This window comes from Triticum urartu, chromosome 2A (assembly GCF_056163025.1).
Source record: "Triticum urartu cultivar PI428250 chromosome 2A, HENAU_Tu73, whole genome shotgun sequence".
Classification (NCBI taxonomy): domain Eukaryota; kingdom Viridiplantae; phylum Streptophyta; class Magnoliopsida; order Poales; family Poaceae; genus Triticum; species Triticum urartu.
Window position 1 is genome coordinate 448,560,251 of NC_141874.1, and position 25,698 is coordinate 448,585,948.

The 25,698-nt window shown below is 43.7% G+C and overlaps 2 protein-coding genes and 1 long non-coding RNA gene across 5 annotated transcripts; 1 reads left to right on the top strand and 2 right to left on the bottom strand.

Moving 5' to 3' along the window:
* Window positions 1-896: 896 nt before the first annotated feature.
* Window positions 897-4,725, top strand: LOC125538089 (Mitochondrial import inner membrane translocase subunit Tim17/Tim22/Tim23 family protein). Its single transcript, XM_048701391.2, has 4 exons — window positions 897-1,080; window positions 1,209-1,322; window positions 2,335-2,439; window positions 4,091-4,725. The coding sequence occupies exons 1-4, from the start codon at window positions 969-971 to the stop codon at window positions 4,348-4,350; spliced, it is 591 nt and encodes a 196-aa protein (XP_048557348.1). The 5' UTR covers window positions 897-968; the 3' UTR covers window positions 4,351-4,725.
* A 1,017-nt stretch (window positions 4,726-5,742) lies between these two features.
* LOC125538090 (protein LURP-one-related 7) lies at window positions 5,743-7,614 on the bottom strand. Its single transcript, XM_048701392.2, has 3 exons — window positions 7,253-7,614; window positions 6,470-6,682; window positions 5,743-6,338 (listed from the first exon to the last, which is right to left on the bottom strand). Exons 1-3 carry the CDS (start codon window positions 7,493-7,495, stop codon window positions 6,213-6,215), a joined length of 582 nt encoding a protein of 193 aa, XP_048557349.1. The 5' UTR covers window positions 7,496-7,614; the 3' UTR covers window positions 5,743-6,212.
* Window positions 7,615-14,838: 7,224 nt separating this feature from the next.
* LOC125538091 (uncharacterized) lies at window positions 14,839-17,173 on the bottom strand. Of its 3 annotated transcripts, none has more exons than XR_007296233.2 (3): window positions 16,792-17,158; window positions 16,480-16,617; window positions 14,839-15,258 (listed from the first exon to the last, which is right to left on the bottom strand). It is a non-coding gene; the product is annotated as an uncharacterized LOC125538091 (long non-coding RNA). The 3 variants fall into 3 exon arrangements; XR_007296234.2 differs by having other exon boundaries at window positions 16,800-17,157; XR_015616696.1 differs by having other exon boundaries at window positions 16,480-17,173.
* Between the last annotated feature and the right edge of the window lie 8,525 nt (window positions 17,174-25,698).

Consider the following 25,698-nt stretch of genomic DNA (forward strand, 5'->3'; position numbering starts at 1 on the left):
AAAAGTCAAAGGGAATAGGCTCTCCCAAGAGTTGGACATAAGAACCCTGTCCAATTTCTCAAGGGTGGGGTTTTGTTGATTGTTTGACCAAGTATACATACCACCATTCATGTCTACTTCTCTTAGAGAAAAGGAATTAATGATAGAATTAAACATATGAGAAGAATGCAAAGTCTAGTTTTCTTATTCTTCTCACCAACATGTCTAAGGATATTAAACTCTCCCCCCGCAATATACAGACAGGAAATGTTACTACACATGTCAAAAAACTCAGTTAAGAACTCTACTTTAAATTCCTCATGTGCAGATCCATACACTACAAGTATAGAATAGTTCATTTTTTCTTTTGTCCCATAACTCAAATTTCATAACATACCTTCCTACAATATAAGACCTGATATCGAAAGTGTCATGTTTAATACCGCATAAGATACCCCCGGATTTGCCAACAGAAGGGATCCATTTCCAACAAAATGATTCTTCCGGATCAATTTTCCTCAAGATCTTAGAGGAAAAGTCCTTCTTCATTGTTTCCTGAATACCAATAAAATCCAAGCAATATTCCCTAATCATGTTAGATAAGCAAGTTGCCATACCCCTTTTTCCCACCCCCTACAAACAAAAGAGGCTAATCATTTTTTCTTGCATTTTGGAGAGTGAGCTTTTTTGCTAGGTTTGCCAAGAAGATCTGACGGCCAGAAATCACCCAGATGTGAAATCGAACGGTTAAAAAGACTGATAGGGTGAGAGGGCTCGCTTTAGGCTCAGTTTAGATTATTTTTTATTTTTTTGAGAAAAAGGCTCAGTTTAGATGCTCTGTAAAAGCCCAATACTGGCGATAGCGGAGAAGCGAGAGAGCCCATCAACCGGATACACACCGAAAAGGTCACCCGATATTGGGCCCTCCGTGCACTCAGCCCGAGCTCTGTTCAGTCACCTCGACGCCAAGCCCGACCACAGCACCACGAATGTCTACTCCGGCCGGCGACGGTGAGGACCCCGGCGCAGGGACGCCGGAAGCAGCCGCGCCATTCTCTGCCGACTGGAAGGAGCGGATCTTGGTCCCCGTCGTGGCCGCCGGTGAGCCGCCCTCACCTGTCCCTCGTTTTCACTTCCGCCTCCGTTGGAGTGAGGAACTGTCGTGGATTTCGTTCACTTTCGGGAGATATCTCTGATCTGTTGAGTTCGTTGACCTGGTTGCTTGGCAGGTGTTGTCGGAGCTGGGTTCGGGCTGGTGTCGCGGCACAGGGCGCGCCTTGGCCCGATCCGCGCTGCCGCTACCTATGCGGCTAACCTCTCCATCGTGGCCGGATGCTACGGAGGTGAGGCCCCTAACACAGAGGCATCAGATTTGTTGGCTTGATTGCAACTTCGAGATGAACTGAATCAACTTTTGATGTTTCTGCGTGGAACATTTAGTGTAGATGGTATCATGATGCGGCGGTGGAATGCTTTTCCTGTTTCTAGTGCACCATTCGAGATACTGGATATGCATCCTTTTACCATTGATTATGGTTTCTAGTCATTTATGGTGGGAAATTTGAATATGGTGCCTGCCCTGTCCCTGCCCATGCTATGAACGGTTTGCAAAATGTTGTGCCCTAACCATAGTAAAAACTCAAATTTACCCAAGGCCTTCTTTTAAAGTAGTATTTGATTATCTTAGTCTGTTGTTCACTTCATTATCATCGCGTAAAATTGCTCGTAATGTAAATCACTCTATTGAAGCAACCTTTTTTCGTTCTTGGATATTTTGATCACAAGATCTAAGGTCTTTGCTCATGAGTAATCACATAGACAACGTGGCAGGCTGGCAGCTATAATCTTGCAGCACATTGCTCACAGCAGGATATGTTTATTACTGCCAGCACTTGACTAGTGAAAGAATGTGCCCAGGGATTTACTGCTTAATATCGTGTCGAATTGTGTAAGTGGCTGTTTATATGTTGAAGTAGGATGTAGCCACGGCCCTATATGTGTTCTGGGAATAGTGTAGTTTTTGCGGGTTCAGCTTCTATTGGTTGGCATGATGAATGCACTTACTTTTAAGTCATCGAATATGGTTTATGTCTTGATCTTTAGTTGGCTATATACAAGTTTCACCTGCTGGCTCAAGTCTTGCTTTAAGGATGCAAGTTAAATATATAGCTACAAGCTAATTTAAACAGCAAAGTGGCCCATACTAGTGCCAGTTCCCATGGTATTGCACGCTTGCACAGTTCCGTGACTTCTTTTTCTCTACTTTGAAATGTTAGTTTGCTCATGTGAATTGATCAAGGTAACAAATAGCATGTTGGAGTAAACTTGCAAAGCACATACTCTTTTGATACTTAGGTGCACGTGAACTTGCAAGAGATGCTCGAGCTACAACACCTGATGACCTCATGAATTCTGTTGTTGGTGGGCTAGCAAGTGGAGCTGTTCTTGGCCGAATACAAGGTTGGTCATTATATTGCACAATCATATATTGACTTATGTTTCTTTTCATACTTAACGTCTTTCAGTGACTCACGTTTGCAGTTTTCCTCAAGTCAAATTTGTCTATAGTGTTCAATTCCTCATTGTTCTTATGGATTTAATCACCACAGTGCACCAAGCAAACTTATATATCTGAAAGAATTAAGTTTATGATATCACACATACTACCAGTATCAGATCAAGATACATATTAAATTGCATTACGGACTGAAGGTCAGGGAAAACGTGCGATTGTGGTCAGTCATGTGCGTTCTGGTAGAGCTTGTCCAAGTGCTTAGAAGCTAAGTGCTGTGCCAACTGGCTACATCATACATGATCAAAATATTTTTTTACCACATGACCTCGTGTAATGGGACACTCTTATTTTCGCGCAAGTACAAGTTTTTTTTTCAACTACATAAATGTATCCATGTACGAAACATCACAGGGTGAATTTAAACGGCACCTTGGGCTTATCTTGTTTTCTATAATCACATGCTGTGTGTGGCCAGGGGCGTAGTAGCAAGGCAACTATTGAGAAAGTTGTCTGTTTTCCCATATTTAGTGAGATGGCAGATTGCCTGTATTACTTTGCACATCGGAGGTCTCCACGGGATCTTCTGATCTGTTCAAATTAACCACTACCACAGCACCCCCCGCGGCCCCCAACGCACACACACACACACACACGGACACAAAAAGAATTCCAGTAAGATCATTTTTGACGCTATGATATTTTGGGCCGGGGAGTACCTTTTCTGATTGATTTGCAAGTCGGCCATTCTAACTCTATTGTACTTCAGGAACTTAAAGATATTTAACCTTGGTTTCCCATGGGTATTTGAGATCAGTTAGCATCTACTGCAAATTTCAATCGGTTTTAGTAATTCTCAGATGCTTGGAATGTTTGCTAATCCTGGTCATCTCAACTTAAACAATAGTAAACCTAAAATTGTAGTCCAAATATGTGCAGTATTTAGTAAAAAGTTACTTCAATTCTCAGTTTTAGTGAGGTTAATCCTCCATAGGATACTTCTTGGTATCTTAGATTTCCGTTTGTCTTTTCAGTTTCAAACAAGCTTAATCAATTTCTCGTATTTAAAATTTAAGTCAATTCTCTATATACGTGGGATGGGGACGAGGAAGATTGGATGTTGATCTAATGGATAAGAAATGTGACTGGGATATAACAAAAAATCAAGTAAGGTGTGACTAGACAATCTCAATTTCAATATATTCAGTTTGATACGATTGCAGAGAAACACTGTTGTATTTGACTCTGTAGCCCAAAAGTACTCTGCTCACTTTGGATTAATTGGGTCTTACCAAACTTAACATCATTGCCCAAAATTTGGATGTTGATCTAATGGATAAGAAATGTGACTGGGATATAACAAAAAATCAAGTAAGGTGTGACTAGACAATCTCAATTTCAATATATTCAGTTTGATACGATTGCAGAGACACACTGTTGTATTTGACTCTGTAGTCCAAAAGTACTCTGCTCACTGTTCTACTATGCTTTGTGAGCCTTGAATATTCAAACAAAGAAAGTTATATTTATGTCCTAAAGGCCTAAACACACCAACAATGCGTCACCATTTCTAATTTCCTCAACTGACCGGAACTGCAGGTGGTCACTTTGGGGCGGTGAAGTATGCAGTCACCCTAGCGGTTGCTGGTACTGCACTGGACTATGCCGCGATGAAGCTAAGCCCTCAATGGCGTGATTGGAAAGAGCATTTGTCCGTTGATACGAAAGACTGGTTTACTGTACCCGAATGGTCACCTATCCAAGTGCTCGATGAGGAGGCCTTGGCGAAGAAACGAGAGCGAGAGGAGTTGCTGTTTGCTCAGCGAGCACTTGGTAAAGTTAGCAAGGAGGAGCCTTAGCTGCCGTGCTTCAGAGAAGTGCATACTGATATATAGGTTCGACGATTTTGTCAAGGCGTTGTATGTCTCCAAGCCGTTGTGTCGGGAAGGTTGCCAGTTGCACCTATCTTGCCCTGAGCTTTATATTAACCTTTTGACATATATCTTTTTTTTTGTCCAAGACATATATCTTTATAATCTTGTTTTGTTCTACTTATTAGTATGTCCGTACAATACCAATGGCTCTTTGGGCATCCTAGGAAGAATAAATATGGGAGAATCCAATCCAAGATGGGACTTGGTGTGAGAGTTCCAATGAATTTCCATTCCCTGCAACTTATCTCTCTAATCATGTACTCTCTCCGTTTAAGTAATTCTTTTTCTGATTCAGATGTATATAGACATGTTTTAGTGTGTTTGTTCACTTATTTTAGTCTGTTATCCATATTAAAATATCCAAAACATCTTATATTTGTGAATGAAGGGAGTATCATACCTTCGTTTCTAAATATAAGCCTCTTTAGAGATTTCAATAGGGATATATACAGATGTATATAGACATATTTTAGAGTGTAAATTCACTCATTTTGCTTCGTATGTAGTTTGTATTGAAATCTCTAAAAAGGCTTATATTTAGGAACGGAGGAGTGGTAGCAAAGTTTTGCATTTTGTTTCCTGGATGCATATGGACATGATTAGAAATCATTTTTTCTTCCATGGCTGCATTTTATCTTCATTTTACCGAACTCTTAGACTACGTTCCAAGAATGCCCCTCTAAGATGTTTTGGAGATTTTTCTTTGAGAACTCCACCCTTCATAAATGAAACAGCCACAGTTTTGAGTGATACAAACACCCTCGGATGGATCAAGCAGCCACACATGGCATGCCAGCCAAGGTATACACGGAACTCTGTCGCCATGTGATGCCATGTTTTTGGTAATGCCCAGGCTGAACAAATGCAATTTAACATTTTCATTATTGCTCATGACATGATACAATTCATCTGGACACATGCCAGGCCAAGGCCAGTGTATTGTGAACTCCGAGAACCTCGCCAAGTGACGGCGCCCTAAGCATTCAAAGGTTCTGGTAATTCAAGCGCTGAAATGATTGCCCATACTTTCACTGATTCCATCTATTCAGTCAAGATAGCATTTGTTATAAAATGTATACATTTCATCATCGGCGATAAGTGGACACGACAAAACTTTGGTGCTCAACTTCTCTTATCCTGTTGCAGAATTTCATTGAACGCCTTACTCAAGTTCTCAGAAGTTTTCAGAGAGAATGTATCATTCTAATGGAACACTGTTTCTCGTGTGGGTGCTCAAGGGCTTAAGGCCTTTCTACTGAAGGCGTCTGCTTCATTAGGAACCTGCGCAGGAAATTTAATAGTTCATTCATTGTCTAATAAGAAAAGAAAATTCACTAGCTATTTTCTTCCTTTTGAGGGGAAAATTCACTAGCTCGGTACAAGGGCTGAGATTCTGGTATGATTTTCCATGCCCTCCATAACAACTAGAACAAACATCTGGTCGGTAATCCGGATTATAGCCACAATTATGCAACACATACTGCTGTCTTGATCAGAAGATAATGCTGGGTTTCATAGTACCATGTCCTATCCATCCCTTGATGCCAATGAATGCGAGAAAAGTAGACGCTTTCAGTAGTAGTCTAGCCAAAAAAAATAAAAATGAAACTGGACAACAACAAAATATTTACAACATATCAGTCTTTCCAGTAAGAAGACGACACGCATTTGGGTGCATGTTCGAGAATCCTTTTTTCGTCCAGTAAGTGCAATTGGTCAGTGAGAGAAGAATGAACTAAATCATCCTCTGAGCTTTCTGAAAGCAATGTTCGTATTCATCACCTATGTTATTTTTGAACAAGGAAGGTCATAACCATTGCCATGATCAGAATGTTATCGTTTCCTGGGTAAATCGTCACCCTAAACTTCCGCCTTGAATAGACGGCCTTATTGAGTTTGTACGGGAGATTTGTCTGCACAAATTAATAATTGACATTTTAGTGTCAGTCTAAAATGTGTTGAAAGTTATAACCATTGGACCAGTACACTAGACAACAGATAATGATCATCAGTGGATTACGCCCAACCAAAATTTCCATAGTACCTGAGCAACAATGGAGTTTCCCCTTATAATCGTGCATGCTCTTCGAGATGGATTTCCTACGAGTATGTAGCTTGGTTTTTGCTCCTCAGATGTGCTTCTCGGCGGGACAAAGACATGTACCTCCTTTCGATCTGAAGAAGTACACATTACCTTTGTTGAAAAAATTATGTCTTTCTGTTCCCAACTAATTCCTCTGAATGCCTGCCACGCACCCTGGAAAATAGTAGCCTCCCACTCAGTGACATAGTTTACATATGTATTATGCACAACAAGGGATAAATCACGAATTATTAAGGCGGGCATTACAAATGTAGCATCATCTTCAGGCTTCCGAGAGCCAAAAAACAAAAGCACGGAAATAAACTTACGTCAAGTATTGCACTGACGTTGTGGCAGCTCGTACTATTACTCATTGTTTGTTCTGTCTTATCGGCCTAATTAAGCTTATCAGGTACCACCTCTGTTCCTAAATATAAGACATTTTGGCAGCTCAATGAACAGAGGAAGTATGATACTGAGTTACTGACACAAAGTGCTTGTATTCTTTCCTGAACTCTCCTGAAGTGTAACATTTTTGCAGCAATCCAACTAATACGAATCAAGTGAGGACAAACAAATTCGAGCAATCTACTCCTATTTCATAAGCAGTATACTTGAAGCTGAAACTTTTCTAAGCAACAGCGGAGTAGACCCGAATTAAGAAGCCAAGTTGACTTGATGATGGTGGAATCTCTCACTCAGAATTAAATTAACCAGAGCAGACGCCCAAGCTGGAATCATCACCTCGCTGGTCCTGGCAGTGACCAGAGTGCTCCCGGAGGCGTCGAGGAGCGCCCTCCCTCCGCACCTCCTGCCACAACCGTCCGCCGCCGTGACGCGAAAGGCGAGACCGCCAGACGCGTCGTGGACCGCCAGGTCGCCGCCGCCCCCGAGGAGCTTCTTGACGACCGTCAGATCGACCGGGACGACGGGCGCCGCCATGGGTACGGGCGGCGGGGCAGCGGCCGCGGCGTTTGTCCTGTCCATGGCAAGGGGAGAGCAAGCGAGGCGTTGGTTTAGGAAAAGGTGATCGGTAGGGGGTAGGAAGGAAAGGCGAATGATTCAAGAGTGGGTGGAAGAAGCGAAGAAGAGGCGAAATGTTTGCAAGTTAGCGTTTGGGCTCTTCTATTTGGCGTGGTCGACCAGAACCAGCTGACGTGGTCATTCGCGTCTGATTATTCTTTTCCTTAGCGGAATCAAATGTGCGTGATTAGGGCATCTTCAACACCGTCCATTAAACCTGTGAGCCAGGTAGTTTGGCGTCCGCCGAGGCCGGGATGGGTGAAAACAAATGTTGATGGTGCTCTCAACTGCGCTCTCATGATTGTACTGGCACATGAGTGGTGGCCAGGGATGCTAACGGACAGTTCTGCAAGGGAGTGTGTTCCAAGTATGTTGCAATGCTTGAACCATTCATCATCGAGCTTGTTAAGTATATTGATTAGATTAGATGCATAGGATAGACTAAATAATATTCTGGCTAGTCTTGTACACCAAGTAAATCATGTACTCATATATATATGTGCTCATGAGGCTCAAGCAATACAATAACAATTTTATCAATCCACTCTCTCTTTTTTAACATGGTATCAGTTTAATCGATCCAAACCCTAGCCGCCGCCCGCCGCTTCCGCTCCGCGCCGCCCCCGGGGCGGTCGGCCTCATGACCGTCGCCGGGGGCCGCGCCGCCCGTACCTAGTATTCGTCCGCCAATCGTATTGATCGGTTGTCCTACAGAGTCTTTTTCCTGATTGCTTAATCCAGATTTTCTCTCTTTCTCCGTCGACCCTCGCGCGCCTCCACTCCGACTTCAGCATCGACCACACTAGCATCTTCTCCGACACGACAGCCTTGCGTGCTAGGCGACGGCCTGAAACGGCCGTCGTCCACGCCTCCGTCCGCGTGTCGGTATGCGCTGGCCGTCGTCGCCTTGATCCGATCGGGGATCCTACGTCAAGTCAACCTCCATCCACTTCAAGCAGGATAGGGTTGGACGTACGTGCGTGGGTGCACCGGCTTTGCTCGCATGGCGTGCGTTGCGCTGGCCCGATCCGTGTTGTGTGCATGTTGGCTGATCGTTCGTATACATGTACGAATCAACTTCCTGTCCAACACGTGTGCTCGTGGCTTAGTTGCCTGCTCATGTGACGCGACCGCTGCAGAACCCGCCGTCTTCATCTTGGCGTCCAATCACTCCATCTTCATTGCATGTTCGGCCTGATCAGCTGTATACATGCCTCCATCCGTGCCACGCGATAGATCTGGCCGTCGCTTGCGTGCGCCTTCACGGGTCCCGTGAAAATCATCTTTCAGTTTCGTACGTCCGTTTACCGATCGAGCAATGAGCTATCACTGTGTCATCACGTCAGGCCGTAGTGCCGCCGCCCTGTGATTTTTTTCCGGCTGCACCGACCGTGTCACCGCTCCATCACCTCTTCAAGCCGTAGTGCCGTGGCCCGTCGTCCATCACCGTCCCAAGGTCGTCCGCTCTTAGTCGTCCTTGTAGCTGCACCGACCCTCGCGCCGCCGCTGTGTCGTCCCATCGGACCATAGCGAGCGTGGCACGCGGTCCACGCTGCTGTCCTGAGGCCGTTCCCGTGGTTGCACCGACCCGCGTTTCGCCGCCGCGCTGCCCCTTCGGGCTGTAGCGCCATGGCCCGTGGTCCCCGCAACCGTCCCGAGGTCTTCCGTCGTCGCCCTGACCCGCCCGCCGCCGCTAAGTCGCCCCTTTGGGTCGTAGTGCCGCGGCCCGCGGTCCACCGCCGTCCCCGCGCGTTGACCTCTCGCGGTATGCACCGCGCCATCTCCCTTGGCGCGGGAACGCCGCCGTCTGCGCCGGTCTTCGTCACGCTGTCGGGTTCCTCGCCTACTTCGAGCATCACCGCCGCTCTCCTTCTCTAGCCGTTGCCGCCTCCTTACGCCGCCGCCGCCGCCGCTGTTCTTCTTTCGCGGCTCCACGGAGACTACCTCGACACCGGCGACCCCTGACTCGACACCGACCACGGCGTTCTTCGCACGGCTACCTCGACCACGGCTACACCACCCTACGCTCTCGGCTACTTCGACAAACGGCACAAAGGGCTACCGCCTTGCTTGAACAACCTCGCCGGTTGCCACTCCAGCCACGACTCCGTGATGTATCGACTATTACGATTGTGTGTGTGTGTGTGGGGGGGGGGGGGGGGGGGTCCGTCGGCTTGCCTTCGGATTCTTCTCCAGTCTCGCCGTCTGTGTCGCTATCGTTGTGACTGCGGGGGGATGTTGAGTATATTGATTAGATTGGAAACATAGGATAGACTAGATAATATTCGGACTTGTCTTGTACTCCAAGTAGATCATGTACTCCTATACATATATATGCCCACAAGACTCAAGCAATACAATAACAATTTCATCAATCCTCTCTCTCCCTTCTAACAAAGCTGACCGGATCCCGGGATGCAATGGTGTTTGCATTGGCCAATGGATACACAAGGATAAGTACGGAAATTGATTGTCAGGACGTTGCCAATGCATGGGAACGTGGGGAGGATCGTTCTTCTGGCACTTATCTCCCAAACTTCCAGGACTTTGAGTTGAGATGGATAGGAAGGCAAGCCAATCGGGCTGCTCATCTGTGTGCGAAAGAAGCTCTAGTATTAGGGCTCGATTCTCCCTCTCAATGTAGTTTCTGTGTTTCTGATGTTTTATGATCAGGCCTGAATGAATAAATGCCTATGAGGCGGTTCTCAAACAAAAAAAAACAGTCCATTAAATCGAACACAATAAAATTTTCGTCCAACGTGTCCATAGATAACGTATAGGGGGGGAATGTATCCGGTGCACCCACACCTGTGATGCTACCAGTGCACCGGATGTCGTACAACATTTTAAAAATTCTAAAAAAGAATCTAGCACATTGACACAATATCTATGTATGTTGTTACAAAATTTCGTGTCAAAATTTGAAACATATCTTAAGATATGAAAATGATAAATTTGATATCGATGTGACAATGGGCCAAATCTAAGGCCCACCTTATGTTACGTACTGTTCAGTATTAAATTTGTCAATTTTGTTTTTCAAGGTGTGTTTCAAATTTTGACTTGAAATTTTGTGACAACGTACTTTGATGTTGTGCGAATATGCTAAATTATTTTCCCAGTTTTTTGAACATTTAAAATATGTAACGTGAGTTCGGTGCACAGGTAGCACCACAAGCACCGGTGCACCAGATATTCTCCCCGTATATGGGAACGGTCATCCGACTCTATGCATCAAATATTTGCCCATATTTCAAGTGGATATTTAAATAAACATACAAAATGCATGAAAATGAACAAAATTTAAACAAGTTTCTTATATTACATGCACAACAAACGCTATTCAACAGGGTTAACAAATTTTTTAAAAAGTAATTAAATTATGCGATGTATCGGAAGTTGATCCAATAGGCATGATCTCCGAGGTTGTCGGCACCTGCGTTGACGTCCCTGTTGCTGTTGTCGTCGTCGTCCTTCCAGAGGACAACTGCCCAGGGGTCGCGGTAGCCCTGATCGGTCGGCGCTGCGCGTTCGCAGCAAAGCCGCTCCTCCTCACGCAGATGATCGGCCGCGTCCGGCTTGCGGCGACGGTCAGGCGCAGACTCCGGCCCACACTTCCCGCCCCATTGCCGGCAAGGGCAAGGGTGGCACGCTCGAACTCAGACAATCCAATCTTGTAGAGTTGGTCGTTGATTTGGCGCCGACGACAGGAGGAAGTCTACGTGGTAGTCCTAGATTGATCCTCAGCCTGGGCCAACACAAGGTCTGGGTCGATGCGCACCCAGTCCGGTGTCGCGTTCGACTTCACGAAGGTCGAATGATGCGCTGTGTTGCACCGCTCCCAGCGATCCTCCTCGAGTGACGTCTTGTCGATCGCCGTCCTAGTGCGCGAGGGCGAGGAAATGCCGCCACGGTCGAGATAGTAAAGGAGGCGGCCGCGCACATTCGCGGTCGCCAGGGAGGGCTCCTCCTTCACCATGGTCGTGCGCCACCAGGGTGGGGATGGCGATGCCAACTCCGAAGACTTGACATGTACTTCTTCAACATGATCAAGATGGATTCTGCCGAAGACTTGACGTGTACTCCAAGGACAGCATCGGCCGTCGGCGTATGTATCCCTGGATGGGCAACCGACCACGTGTAACCCTAGTTACCCTCGGCATCTATATAAGCTGACGGGTTTAATCCATAGATACCACGGTCACAATTACAACCACCTAGCCTTAGGGTTAGAACACAACTTACGATCTTGAGGTAAATCAAGCTTGTACTCACATCATCATTAATACAATCAAAGCAGAAGGTAGGGTATTACCTCTTCGAGAGGGTCCGAATCTGGGTAAATATTGTCCCCTTTGTCTCCTGTTACCTGATGCGGCTTGAACTACGTCGGTATTTCCCCAAAGAGGAAGGGATGATGCAGCATGGCTACGATAGGTATTTTCCTCAGTGATGAGACCAATGTTATCAAACCAGTAGGAGAACCATGCAACACTACGTGAATGGTACCTGTACACAAAGAACAAATACTTGCAACCCGACGTAAAAGAGGGGTTGTCAATCCCTCCCAGGTAAAAAGATGGATAAAATTATAGTAGATTGGATAAATAGATCTCGCGGGAACGCGAGATAAAATAAATAAATAAAATTGTAGCAAGGTATTTTTGGGTTTTTGGATTAATAGATCTGAAAATAAAAGCAAATAAAAATATATTTCAAAGGCAAATATGATAAAGAAGAGACCTAGGGCCCGTAGATTTCACTAGTGGCTTTTCTCGAGAAAAGTAGCATACGGCGGGTAAACAAATTGCTGTTGGGCAATGATAGAACTTCAAATAATTATGACAATATCCAGGCAATGATCATTATATAGGCATCACGTCCAAGATTAGTAGACCGACTCCTGCCTGCTGATGTCTGCTTGAACTACGTCAGTATTTCCCCAAGGCGCCCCTCCATTCCAATGCACCTACCACATCGTATGCACCTAAGCACTTGCCTAAGCACCTACAGTAATAAGCGCAAAAGTGCTCACTCCAGACCCATGGCGGCGATGCGCGCGAGCGGCCAGCGACTGTGCCAGATGGTCCACGACGCCGGCCTGCGGCATGGCACCGTCTCCAGACGGAGTTGGCGGCTGGCTAGTGGATGGCCGCTGTCGACGCCAACTACGACTCTCAGTTGGACCAGATGATCATTCGCACCACCAACAGGTTCACCGTCGTCAAGAAGCTCGTGGATGACATCACCGTACTCCTCTAGCCCGCACGCCCGAGCTCCTCATTGCCTGCCACCCTAATCGGCCTCCATGGTCGGAACCTCTTTCAAGCACTGGTGGCCCTGCGACTGCCCGCCGATGCCACGAAGAATGTCCACCTGGAGGTCGCGCTCGCTGCGAGGTGCCTCGCCCTGCAAGAAACCGTCGACCTACACATCCATGTGTACAAGTGAATCGTGTACATAGGTATCTACAAGGCCAGTGAGGACGCTACGACGTTGGCCTTCTTCAGCCGGCTGGAAGCCTTGGATGCCTTTGCTGAGAAGTACCTTGACCTCTCCACAAAAGCCGTCGCTCCTTAGCCGCCGGTCAGTGGCCCGGCCGGCGCACTGAGTTGAGGAGGAGGAGGTCATACGTTAATGGATGCATCTTTCTTCTTGCCTCCCGTAACCACCACTGCGATTGCATCATCGTGGCCTTAATTCTTATTTTGCAATTGCATTCTTGTTCTAGTCAATACAGATATGTGCGATCCCTTTGCTCAATATAGATATGTCTGGTCCAGTCTTATTTTAATTGGCTTAAATGAAGGTCTATCCCGCCGTTAGGCGCCGCATATATATATATATGGTCGCGCTATTCGTCTTCCTCACCCTAGCCATGAACCAGCGTGCATCAAACCATAAGGAAAACTGCTTGTGTGGTAAGATTACATTCTTGGTCCTGTGCCACCACGGGACAAGGTCACGAAGGGACCATGAGGTAAGATTGTTTGCATGCGAAGTAAGATTACTGCCTAGAGAATCCATCCGAAACGCTAAAAAAGCCCAGGAGGACAAGAGAGATTGCGCCATAAAGTTATTGCATGATTTCTTTGGATAAGGCTGCATGTTCACCGTGTTTAGATGAGGAAAAAAAGAGAGAAGAAAATCAGCATTAGGAGGCAATCTGAATTTTTAATATGACAAGGCTGCGTTAAAAAATTGTAGGTATTTTTGAATGTGAAATATATGTTCTGCTATTCATTATGACTCTAGTAGTCCAAAAGATATTGGAACGTCATTACCTCTAAAATCATTGTTCTGACATTATTTCGTATTATACCTGTTTGCTGGCCAGAACGTTTATTAATTGCTGGAATCCTTTTTATTTCTTCAGCACATTTTTAATTTTGAACTCTCAATTTGAACATCCAGCTGAAACAAAACCTTATCTCAAAAACATATTGCCCAAATAATCACAAAATTTGCATGACCAGTACTAGACACGTTTGTGAATTACTGGAATTTTCACGGGTATTTGTAGTTAATTATAATTTTGAACTCAAAACATGAACATAAAGGTGAAAAAGCTATTATCTGTAAAGCCGTATAGGAATAATCCAAAATTTTCACTGATAACTAACAGGAACATTTATGGCTATGTGGAACGAATTTTTGGATGAGATTAAAGTCAATCCTGACAAGTTTTTGGTCTGAACTTCATATCACAAAATGGGGGAATGCATGATGTGCTGTTGTAAAGGTATAACACATAAGACTGACGCCGTTCTCATTACTAATATACATCCATTTGATAGTAAAAATAAGCGTCCAAGCAGACATACACAAGTACATTACAACGACCAGGCACAAGAGAGAGCATTTTGGGTTGTTAACATATGAGCAGCTATGTAATTTTAATGGCCTGAATTTCTCCAATGAATCAGGTAAAGGCTTGCATTAATTCAAATCATGGAACAAGATATAGGAGAGAACTTTATCACTGTACTGATTAGCCTTTGTCTGTAGAACATTAATTTGGATTAGAACATCACATTAAAAAGGGACTGAAAAATAAAGGTTCTACAGACTGTAATATGTGAATCTGAATGAAGTAGTGAACCAAAGTGAACAGAAACTAGTAGAATTATGTAATATGGTCAAAATGAGAAAATTGTCAAAGAACAAATGGAACCTTAAACTTGTGATATCTCCTCCTAAAGAGGTAAACATAAATCTCTAAGATTATGAGCTTCAAAGCTTGACAAGATAATTTACATCCATGATGAAATTTGTACTAAACATTTTTTTTGAAGGAACATAACAAATAATAGTGTACATGCTAATTTTTAGATGGGAGTTTCAATCAGTTATCAAGGGGACACAAGGCGACAGTCCATATTAGAACATGCTAGTAATAACAAAAAATCAACCATAGCAAAGAAGCCACAAGTCAATAAAGATTCAGACTTATGGGCAGATAACTAAACTTCTTTAATAAATATAACCATATTGGGCGGATAAATAGACATATACTCCTACAAATTTATGGGGAGGAGGCGACACTGGAGAGCTCTATCGGCGAAGACCTGGTTACTGACCATCTTGCAGGGAGGAGATGCAAAGCACATGAATAAGCAAGCCAACGGTCAACGAAACCTGACACTGAGGACCACTAGCGATGTTGCACAACTAGTTGGCCTACTGCGAATCGATGACCACCCACCAATGGAAAAAATGGAGTGTTCCTAAGAAAATGCAGTTACAGAGTGTTAAATACAAGAATACAACCACAAGTAAGCATATAATGTAAAATGTAGATAACCTTTTTGGACAAAAGGTTCGATCCCTGCTTTAACAAAAGCGATAGTTTGCTGGGTACCAGCTCTTACAGGAACTCCGGAACAGAACATAACAAGTGCAACCCAGGATGCAAAACTCCTCATGCAGCAAAACACATCTAATAACCAAGGAACGACGACACACGGCAAGTAACATCCATCAAATAGAAAAATAGTCACAGAATGAGCCCAAGGAAAAAAATAGGAAACATAGCATCATGAATCCCACTGATTGCAATGATCTTCGGTATGGTTCTGAGATTGAAGGAATGACTGGAATGTCTCCTGATAACTCGAGCAATTCTGCTGGGTAGAACCATTTATTTTCATATGACCATATGTAAAATCAGTAGTTGAGCAATTAGGTGCGTCTGTAAAAACTACTTGGCATAGTAAAAGAAGGCAACACAAATGAACTAAGGAGATTGTTCTTCAGTTGCAGCAGGAACTTCAGGAAAAAGATGTGCAAATTAGCACAATCGGATCAGAGATTGCATCTCAGAAAAGGGAAGCTGAATCTTATGCAAAACAATTTTCTGTTGAGCTGGAAGGTGCAAGAATGGAAGTACGCAATTTGGAGAAACATGTTGAGATATTGTTTAATCAGAGAAAGCTTGCAGAATAAAAATAAATAAGCTTACAGATTTGAAGACAGTGTCAAGCGAGCAACATGGAAGAATAAAGGAGTTGACTGATGAACTCAACATAAAAGACCAAGGTGGACTGATGCATCTTTCTTTAAACTGAATTTTCTTTGGTAGCTTCTGTTTTATGTTTGTTAGCTTTTGTAGATTTAAAGAAATAAATGCCTGCATACTCTCGGCAACGACTCCCAACATCCATCATGGCTTTCCAAAAAAAATCACCTCCAAGGTTACTACAAGAAGCATTATCGTGAAATTAAGGATGTAAACTGAACATTGAGAAGGAGACTGATGCTAGATGGATCTTTTCATACGCAGACATGCTTAGCTTTGGCTGGACTAGTGAGGTAATAAGCATCCTAATGCAGAGCTAACCTTATTGGACATCATAAACTATATGGCAGATATATATGCAACATAAGATTCCAAAATCAGTAATTGTACAAAGACGAAACAAACAACAAGATAATCAATCATGGCATACCTATCAATATATCACTGTTAAGAGTCTTCTTTGAGCACATTGTCAGTAGCAGTTCCCATTCAGGCATTAAAACAAACACCTCGTGGGCAAGAAATGAGGCAGCACAGAATGAGATCCAAAGGGAATTACGGAGGACACCTAAGCAGTGAAATTTTTGGAGGCAATCATCAGATCAATAAAGATGCTATATAGCAGGAGGAAAGGGGCTAGCAGAAAAAGGTGACATGGTGTAAGAGGAAGAGCTAGCAGCCGCATGCAAGGAGAAGAAGGGCAGCGTGCTCGTTGTGTCATGTGCAAGGGAGGAGCACGAACTTAAATACCGGTGTCGGCGCGGGATGCTCGTCCTTCTGCAGTCCGTGGCGACCGTGGTCAAACCAACGCCGCCGTGACCACCACTAGCAGTGCGGTCGCGACCACCACTTGCAGCGCCGCCGCGACCACCACCTGCTGCGCTGCCCCGACATCGAGGCCACACGCCTGCTCAAAATGCTTCGCGTCTGAATCCATTCTCGCCGATCTAACCCGCTGAGCATCATGCCGCCGACCACCAAGCCAGGTGCCGCCCGCCATTCATCGTCAAAACTGCCGCTCAACACTCACGAGCTGTTGAGGAACTAGGGAGTGGGGACACCGGGTCGTGGCCTCGTGGGCTACCATGAAACGGTTTGTAGCTTTCGGTGGGGTGGGTAGCGGACTGGCGGTGGTCTCTGGCCCGGGTGGGACCGAGGGAGTCTGGCTCGCTGGATGGATCGGGGTGAAGAATTATTTATTCCTCACCCTGGGTTCTTAATAGATTATATATATAGGGTTGCTCATCGTTGAGGCGACTGCGGAGCGCTTTGCTCGCGTCCCTCCGCACGTGCTTTGCCAACGGTTGGGCATGCGCACGATCACGTCGGGGGCCCCATATGCATGCAGTTGCACCGCGCGCGTTGCCACGCGATGCAGTTGTGGCGCAATTGAGTTACGCGCTGCAAATTAGAATTGCCATCATGGCCTGCCGATATTCCTGGTCGTCCGGCTTCCCCTTTAATTCCCGCGGCCATTATAACCTTAGTCTCTTCAACCTTTCAATCGCTCCCCACAACACAACAAGCACACCCATGACGACACATAAAGAGGGGATGTCCAGCGGCGCTCCAATGGAGTTTGGCGAGCATAGAGTGAACACCCACGCGAGGGAGATGGATCTTTCGGTGGTGTACACCATTGACCCGGCCGTGGTGAACGACTACATCAACAACGTTGGGCAGTTGCTTGCTGGAGACAAGTACAAGGTGGTCGGCATCGACCTCGAGTACACCGCCGGTCGTCCCGACATAGATCAGAAGGTCGCCATCGCCTAGTTGTGCGTGCGACATCATGTCCTCATCTACAACTACTGCATGGCCATAGAGCCTTGCGACCGTTTCAACAGGTTTGTCAACAGCACCGACTACAAATTCGCCACGGTGGAAACCACCGACGGTGTAAAAGCACTCAGTGTTACAGGCTTGGTCTGCAAGAACCTTGCTGAAATCCATGACCACTACAGGGTCTGGGGCAGCACGAAGAAGGACTCCCTGGTCGAACTTGCCTCGGCCATCATCGACCCCTACTACGAAAAGGTGAAGCAGGATGCCCAGAGAACAAGTCCCCTATCCTGGCACAGGGCCTGGATGCGTGATAACCCACAAGTATAGGGGATCAATTGTAGCCTCTTTCGATAAGTAAGAGTGTTGAACCCAACGAGGAGTTAAAAGGTAGAACAAATATTCCCTCAAGTTCTATCGACCATCGATACAACTCTACGCACGCTTAACATTCGCTTTACCTAGAACAAGTATGAAACTAGAAGTACTTTGTAGGTGTTGTTGGATAGGTTTGCAAGATAATAAAGAGCGCGTAAATAACAACTAGGGGCTGTTTATATGAAGACACAACTAAGTTAGTTTCAGTAGAGAGCTTGTTGTCACACAAGAAAGTTATTTATCCCTAGGCAATCGATAACTAGATCGGTAATCATTATTGCAATTTTATTTGAGGGAGAGGCATAAGCTAGCATACTTTCTCTTCTTGGATCATATGCAATTATGATTGGAACTCTAGAAAGCATCCGCAACTACTAAAGATCATTAAGGTAAAACCCAACCATAGCATTAAAGTATCAAGTCCTCTTTATTCCCATACTCAAACAACCTACTTACTCGGGTTCGTGCTTTTGTCACTCACGCCACCCACCATAAGCAAATCATGAACATATTGCAAACCCTACAGCGGGGATCCTCACGCTTGCGCGATATGGAGAGCACCATAGGACAACACCAATAATAAAACATGCAACTCAAACCAATCACGATCATCGATTAACCCATAGGACAAAACAGATCTACTCAAACATCATAGGATAACCATACATCATTGGGAAATAATATATAGCGTTGAGCACCATGTTTAAGTAGAGATTACAGCGGGTAAAAGAGGGGTTACACCAATGCATAGAGGGGGGACGAGTTGGTGATGAGGGCGGTGACGTTGTTGGTGTAGATTGCGGTGATGATGATGGCCCTGGCGGCGTTCCGGCGCCACTGGGAGAGAGGGGGAGAGAGCCCCCTTCTTCTTCTTCTTCTTCCTTGACCTCCCCCCTAGATGGGAGAAGTTCCCCTCGGGTCCATGGCCTCCATGGCACGGGAGGGGCGAGAGCCCCTTCATGATTGGATCTGTCTCTCTATCTCTCTCTGTTTTCGCGCTCCCTGATTCTGCCCTTTCACCGTTTCTTAAATTCCCGGAGATCCGCAACTCCGATTGGGCTGAAATTTTAACACGATCTCTATCCGGATATTAGATTTCTTGCAGCGAAAGAAGGGTATCAACCGCCTTACGGGGTGACCACGAGGGCCTAGGGCGCGCCTGACCCCCTGGGGCGCGCCCCCCTGCCTCATGGCCCCCTCGGGCATCGTCTCGCGTTGATTTTTCTTCCCAAAAATCACATATATTCCAAAAAAATCTCCATCAATTTTATCCCGTTTGGACTCCGTTTGATATGATTTACTGCGAAACAAAAAACATGCAACAAATAGGAACTGGCACTGGGCACTAGATCAATATGTTAGTCCCAAAAATATTATAAAAAGTTGCCAAAAGTATATGAAAGTTGTATAATATTGGCATGGAACAATCAAAGTTATATATACGACGGAGACGTATCAGCATCCCCAAGCTTAATTCCTGCTCGCCCTCGAGTACGTAAATGATAAAAAAAGATAATTTTTGATGTGGAATGCTATCTAGCATAATCTTGATCATGTAATGTAATCATGACATGAATATTAAGACATGAGTGATTCAAAGCAATAGTCTATCATTTGACATTAAGACAATAATACTTCAAGCATACTAATAAAGCAATCATGTCTTTTCAAAATAACATGGCCAAAGAAAGTTATCCCTACAAAATCATATGGTCTGGCTATGCTCCATATTCACCACACAAAACATTCAAATCACGCACAACCCCGATGATAAGCCAAGCAATTATTTCATACTTTTGATGTTCCTCAAATATTTTCAACTTTTCACGCAATACATGAGCTTGAGCCATGGACATAGCACTATAGATGGAATAGAATATGATGGTGGAGGTTGTGTGGAGAAGACAAAAAGGGAGAAAGTCTAACATCAGCGCAGCTAATCAACGGGCTATAGAGATGCCCATCAATTGATGTCAATGCGAGGAGTAGGGATTGCCATGCAACAAATGCACTGGAGCTATAAGTGTATGAAAGCTCAAACTGAAAACTAAGTGGGTGTGCATCCAACTTGCTTGCTCATGAAGACCTCGGGCATTTGAGGAAGCCCATCATCGGAATATACAAGCCAAGTTCTATAATGAAAATTCCCACTAGTATATGAAAGTGATAACTCAGGAGACTCTCTCTATGAAGAACATGGTGCTACTCTGAAGCACAAGTGTGGTAAAAGGATAGTAACATTGTCCCTTCTCTCTTTTCTCTCACCTTTTTTTTATTTTTTCTCTTTTTTTGTAGGCTTATTTGGCCTATCTTTTTTTGGGGGGGGGGCGGGGCTTCTTTGGCCACTTTTATTTTGATAACCTCACACGGGACAATGTTCTAATAATGATGATCATCACACTTTTATTTACTTACAATTCAATATTACAACTCGATACTAGAACAAAGATATGACTCTATATGAATGCCTCCGGCGGTGTACCAGGATGTGCAATCATCTAGCGTAGCAATGACATAAAAAACCGGACAAGCCATGAAAACATCATGCTAGCTATCTTACAATCATGCAAAGCAATATGACAATGAATGCTCAAGTCATGTATATGATGATGATGGAAGTTGCATGGCAATATATCTCGGAATGGCTATGGAAATGCCATGATAGGTAGATATGGTGGCTGTTTTGAGGAAGATATAAGGTGGCTTATGTGTGATAGAGCGTATCGTATCACGGGGTTTGGATGCACCGACGAAGTTTGCACCAACTCTCGAGGTGAGAAAGGGCAATGCACGGTACCGAAGAGGCTAGCAATGATGGAAGGGTGAGAGTGCGTATAATCCTTGGACTCAACATTAGTCATAAAGAACTCACATACTTATTGCAAAAATCTATTAGTCATCGAAACAAAGTACTACACGCATGCTCCTAGGGGGATAGATTGGTAGGAAAAGACCATCGCTTGTCCCCGACCGCCACTCATAAGGAAGACAATCAATAAATACCTCATGCTCCAACTTCGTTACATAACGGTTCACCATACATGCATGCTACGGGAATCACAAACTTCAACACAAGTATTTCTAGAATCCACAACTACCCACTAGCATGACTCTAATACCACCATCTTTATATCGCAAAACTATTGGAAGGAATCAAACATATCATATTCAGTGATCTACAAGTTTTATGTAGGATTTTATGACTAACCATATGAATGACCAATTCCTGTCATCTCTCTAAATAGATATAAGTGAAGCAAGAGAGTTTAATTCTTTCTACAAAAGATATGCCCACGCTCTAACAAATATAAGTGAAGCAAAAGAGCATTCTACAAATGACGGTTTTCTATGTGAAGAGAAATAGGTAATCCAAACTTCAAAAGATATAAGTGAAGCACATGAAGCATTCTATAAAGCCATACTCAACAGATATAAGTGAAGTGCAATGAGCATTCTATAAATCAACCAAGGACTATCTCATACCAGCATGGTGCATAAAAGAAAAGTGAAAACTAAATGCAAAAGATGCTCCAAGGTTTGCACATATCGCATGAACAAAACGAATCCGAAAATATACCGATATTTGTTGAAGAAAGATGGGACGCCTTTTGGGGCATCCCCAAGCTTAGATGCTTGACTCTCCTTGAATATTTACTTGGGTTTCCTTGGGCATCCCAAGTTTGAGCTCTTGCCTCTCCTCCTTCTCCTCATATCGAGACCTCCTCGATCTTTGATCACTTCATCCACACAAAACTCAACAGAAAGCTCGGTAAGATCCATTAGTATAATAAAGCAAATCACTACTCTAAGTACTGTTGCAAACCAATTCATATTTTGTTTTTTCATTGTAGCTACTGTAATATAACTTTTCCATGGCTTAATCCGCTGATAGAAATCGATAGTTTCATCAAAACAAGCAAACTATGCATCAAAAAGAGAATCTGCCTTAAACAGGACAGTCTGTAGTAATCTAAACATTCACCATACTTCTGTTAGTTCAAACATTCTGAAAAAATTAGGAAAATAAACATTTTGTATAGAAATACAGTGCAAAAAGTTTCAGAACTGTTTGACGTTCCAGTAAAAAATGTAAAATCGCGCACTACAGCCAAAGTTTCTGTTCTGCACCGCACAAACCAACAAGCAATGTAAACATCCTAAAGGCAAATCTTGGCACATTATTTTTATAATACAATGGAATTGTATAAGGGGATAATTATTTTTGTTTTAAATTTTCTGTAATCAAGATTCACAAAGTCTCCGTGAGCATGAACAAAGTTCAAGGAGCTCCCCCACTTCAACAGTGCTTGTCTCTCTCACTTTCACTTTCCTTTTTGAAAAGTTTTGGGTTCCCCTCTTTATTTTTTTGTTTTTAAACTATATAAAAGCACTCAACAGAAATAAATGACTCTCTAAAACTTCTGGGTTGTCTCCCTGGCAACGCTTTCTTTAAAGCCATTAAGCTAGACATAAGGTGCTCAAGTAATGAATCCACCCGGATCCCAAGGTATATCAAAGCCAATTTTAATTAACAATGATTTGTGATTTAGTAGTGAGCACAAAGTAACATATATCATGCAACAACAAAGTATAGCTCTCTTTCTATGCATCGGCATGTCATAAAAGAACAATTCATGCTCACATAGTAAAGGCCAATGCATGGTATAAATAGTTTCTTGCAATTTTATCATATTGGAAACATGGAGAGGCGGAGATGTAGTTCCTTTCTCATAATAATTGCAAGTAGGAGCAGCAAGCACATGCATATTATATCTATCAAAATCATCATGTGTAGTAGTAAAACGCAACCCATCAATATAATCCTTAATAAGGGCAAACTTCTTCGATATAGTGTAGTCGGGAGAATTCAAAAAGATAATAGGACTATCATGCATGGGTGCAATAGCAACAATTTCATGTTTAACATAAGGAACTATAGCAAGTTCATCTCCATAAGCATAATTAATATTGGCATCTTGGCCACAAGCATAGCAAGCATCATCAAAAAGGGATATTTCAAAAGAATCAACGGGATCATAACAATCATCATAGCAATCATCCTTCGGTAAGCATGAAGGGAAATTAAACAATGTATGAGTTGAAGAGTTACTATCATTAGAAGGTGGGAACGGGTAGCTAATACGCTCATCCTCCTTTTGTTCTTCGCTCTCCTCATCATCTTTTTCATCCAATGAGCCCATATTTTCATCAATTTCTTCTTCCATAGACTCCTGCAAAATATTAGTCTCTTCTTGGACAGCGGAGACTCTATCAATAAAATCATCAATATGGGAATTGAATTCATAATTTTCATAGCAATATTTAAGTATAGCAAAATTTTCAGGCCTGTAACAGCATCATCAAGATTTTCACACTCTTTAAACAAAGATTCAATTTCATAAGCACCCATAAAAGCAACGAATTCTTCTATTCGTTCCACATCATAGTAATCATATATACCATTACCATAAGAAGCTAAGGTTTCATTATCATTAATTCCGCATGAAAAGGGAAGGTGTGGAGCCTTGATCCTAGAGCAACAAGTATAATCATATCTCAAGCATAGTTGCCGAGCATACCAATGCAACATATAAATTCGATCCCATAATAGTTTCCCTTTTTGAGCCAAGAGATAATCCCTAAAGTATTCAAGTTGATCCAACGTGTCTCCCATTATATAATTGAATGGGGTTTTCTCAGGATTATCAAAGTAGTACATATTATTTTTCACATAATGAGCATTGAGGGTTTTAGGAGGTTCCCCATCTCCATGAGTAACAAGTACACCTAATTTTTTTGGTATTTCGTGTTCCATATCCATAACTAAAGATAGAGAACAACTTAGAACATCAAATAAAAATTACTTAGTGATAAAGCAAACAAGCACACACGATAATATCCCCCCACGCTATAACTCCCCGGCAACGGCGCCAGAAAAAGGTCTTGATAACCCACAAGTATAGGGGATTAATTGTAGCCTCTTTTGATAAGTAAGAGTGTCGAACCTAACGAGGAGCTAAAGGTAGAACAAATATTCCCTCAAATTCTATCGACCACCGATACAACTCTACGCACACTTAATGTTCGCTTTACCTAGAACAAATATGAAACTAGAACTACTTTGTAGGTGTTGTTGGATAGGTTTGCAAGATAATAAAGAGCGCGTAAATAAAAACTAGGGGATGTTTAGATGAAGACACAACTAAGTTAGTTTTAGTAGAGAGCTTGTTGTCACACAAGGAAGTTATTTGTCCCTAGGCAATCGATAACTAGACCGGTAATCATTATTGCAATTTTATTTGAGGGAGAGGCATATGATAACATACTTTATCTTCTTGGATCATATGCACTTATGATTGGAACTCTAGCAAGCATCCGCAACTACTAAAGATCATTAAGGTAAAACCCAACCATAGCATTAAAGTATCAAGTCCTCTTTATTCCCATACTCAAACAACCTACTTACTCGGGTCTGTGCTTCTGTCACTCACGCCACCCACCATAAGCAAATCATGAACATATTGCAAACCCTACAGCGGGGTCCCTCGCGCTTGCGCGACACGGAGAGCACCATAGGACAACACCAATAATAAAACATGCAACTCAAACCAATCACGATCATCAATTAACCCATAGGACAAACCGGATCTACTCAAACATCATAGGATAACCATACATCATTGGGAATTAATATATAGCATTGAACACCATGTTTAAGTAGAGATTACAGCGGGTAAAAGAGGGGTTACACTGCTGCATAGAGGGGGAAGAGTTGGTGATGAGGGCGGTGAAATTGTTGGTGTAGATTGCAGTGATGATGATGGCCCCGGCGGCGTTCCGGCGCCACCGGGAGAGAGGGGGAGAGAGACCCCCTTCTTGTTCTTCTTCTTCTTCTTCTTCTTCTTCTTCTACCTTGACCTTCCCCCTAGATGGGAGAAGGGTTTTCCCTCTGGTCCATGGCCTCCATGGCACGGGAGGGGCGAGAGCCCCTCCGAGATTGGATCTGTCTCTCTGTCTCTTTTTGTTTCTGCGCTCCCTGATTCTGCCCTTTCACCGTTTCTTAAATTCCCGGAGATCCGTAACTCTGATTGGGCTGAAATTTTAACACAACCTCTATCCGGATATTAGCTTTCTTGCGGCGAAAGAAGGGCATCAACCACCTTACGGGGTGGCTACGAGGGCCCAGGGCGCGCCCCCTACCTCGTGGCCCCCTCAGGCATCGTCTCGCGTTGTTTTTTCTTCCCCAAAATCACATATATTCCAAAAAAATCTCCGTCGGTTTTTATCCCGATTGGACTCCGTTTGATATGGATTTACTGCGAAACAAAAAACATGCAACAAACAGGAACTGACACTGGGCACTGGATCAATATGTTAGTCCCAAAAATATTATAAAAATTATAGATACGATGGAGACATAACAATGCGGCAACTGGATGAACCTCACCTCAGGTTCGCGGCCAAGAGCATGTACACATGCTACGAGATG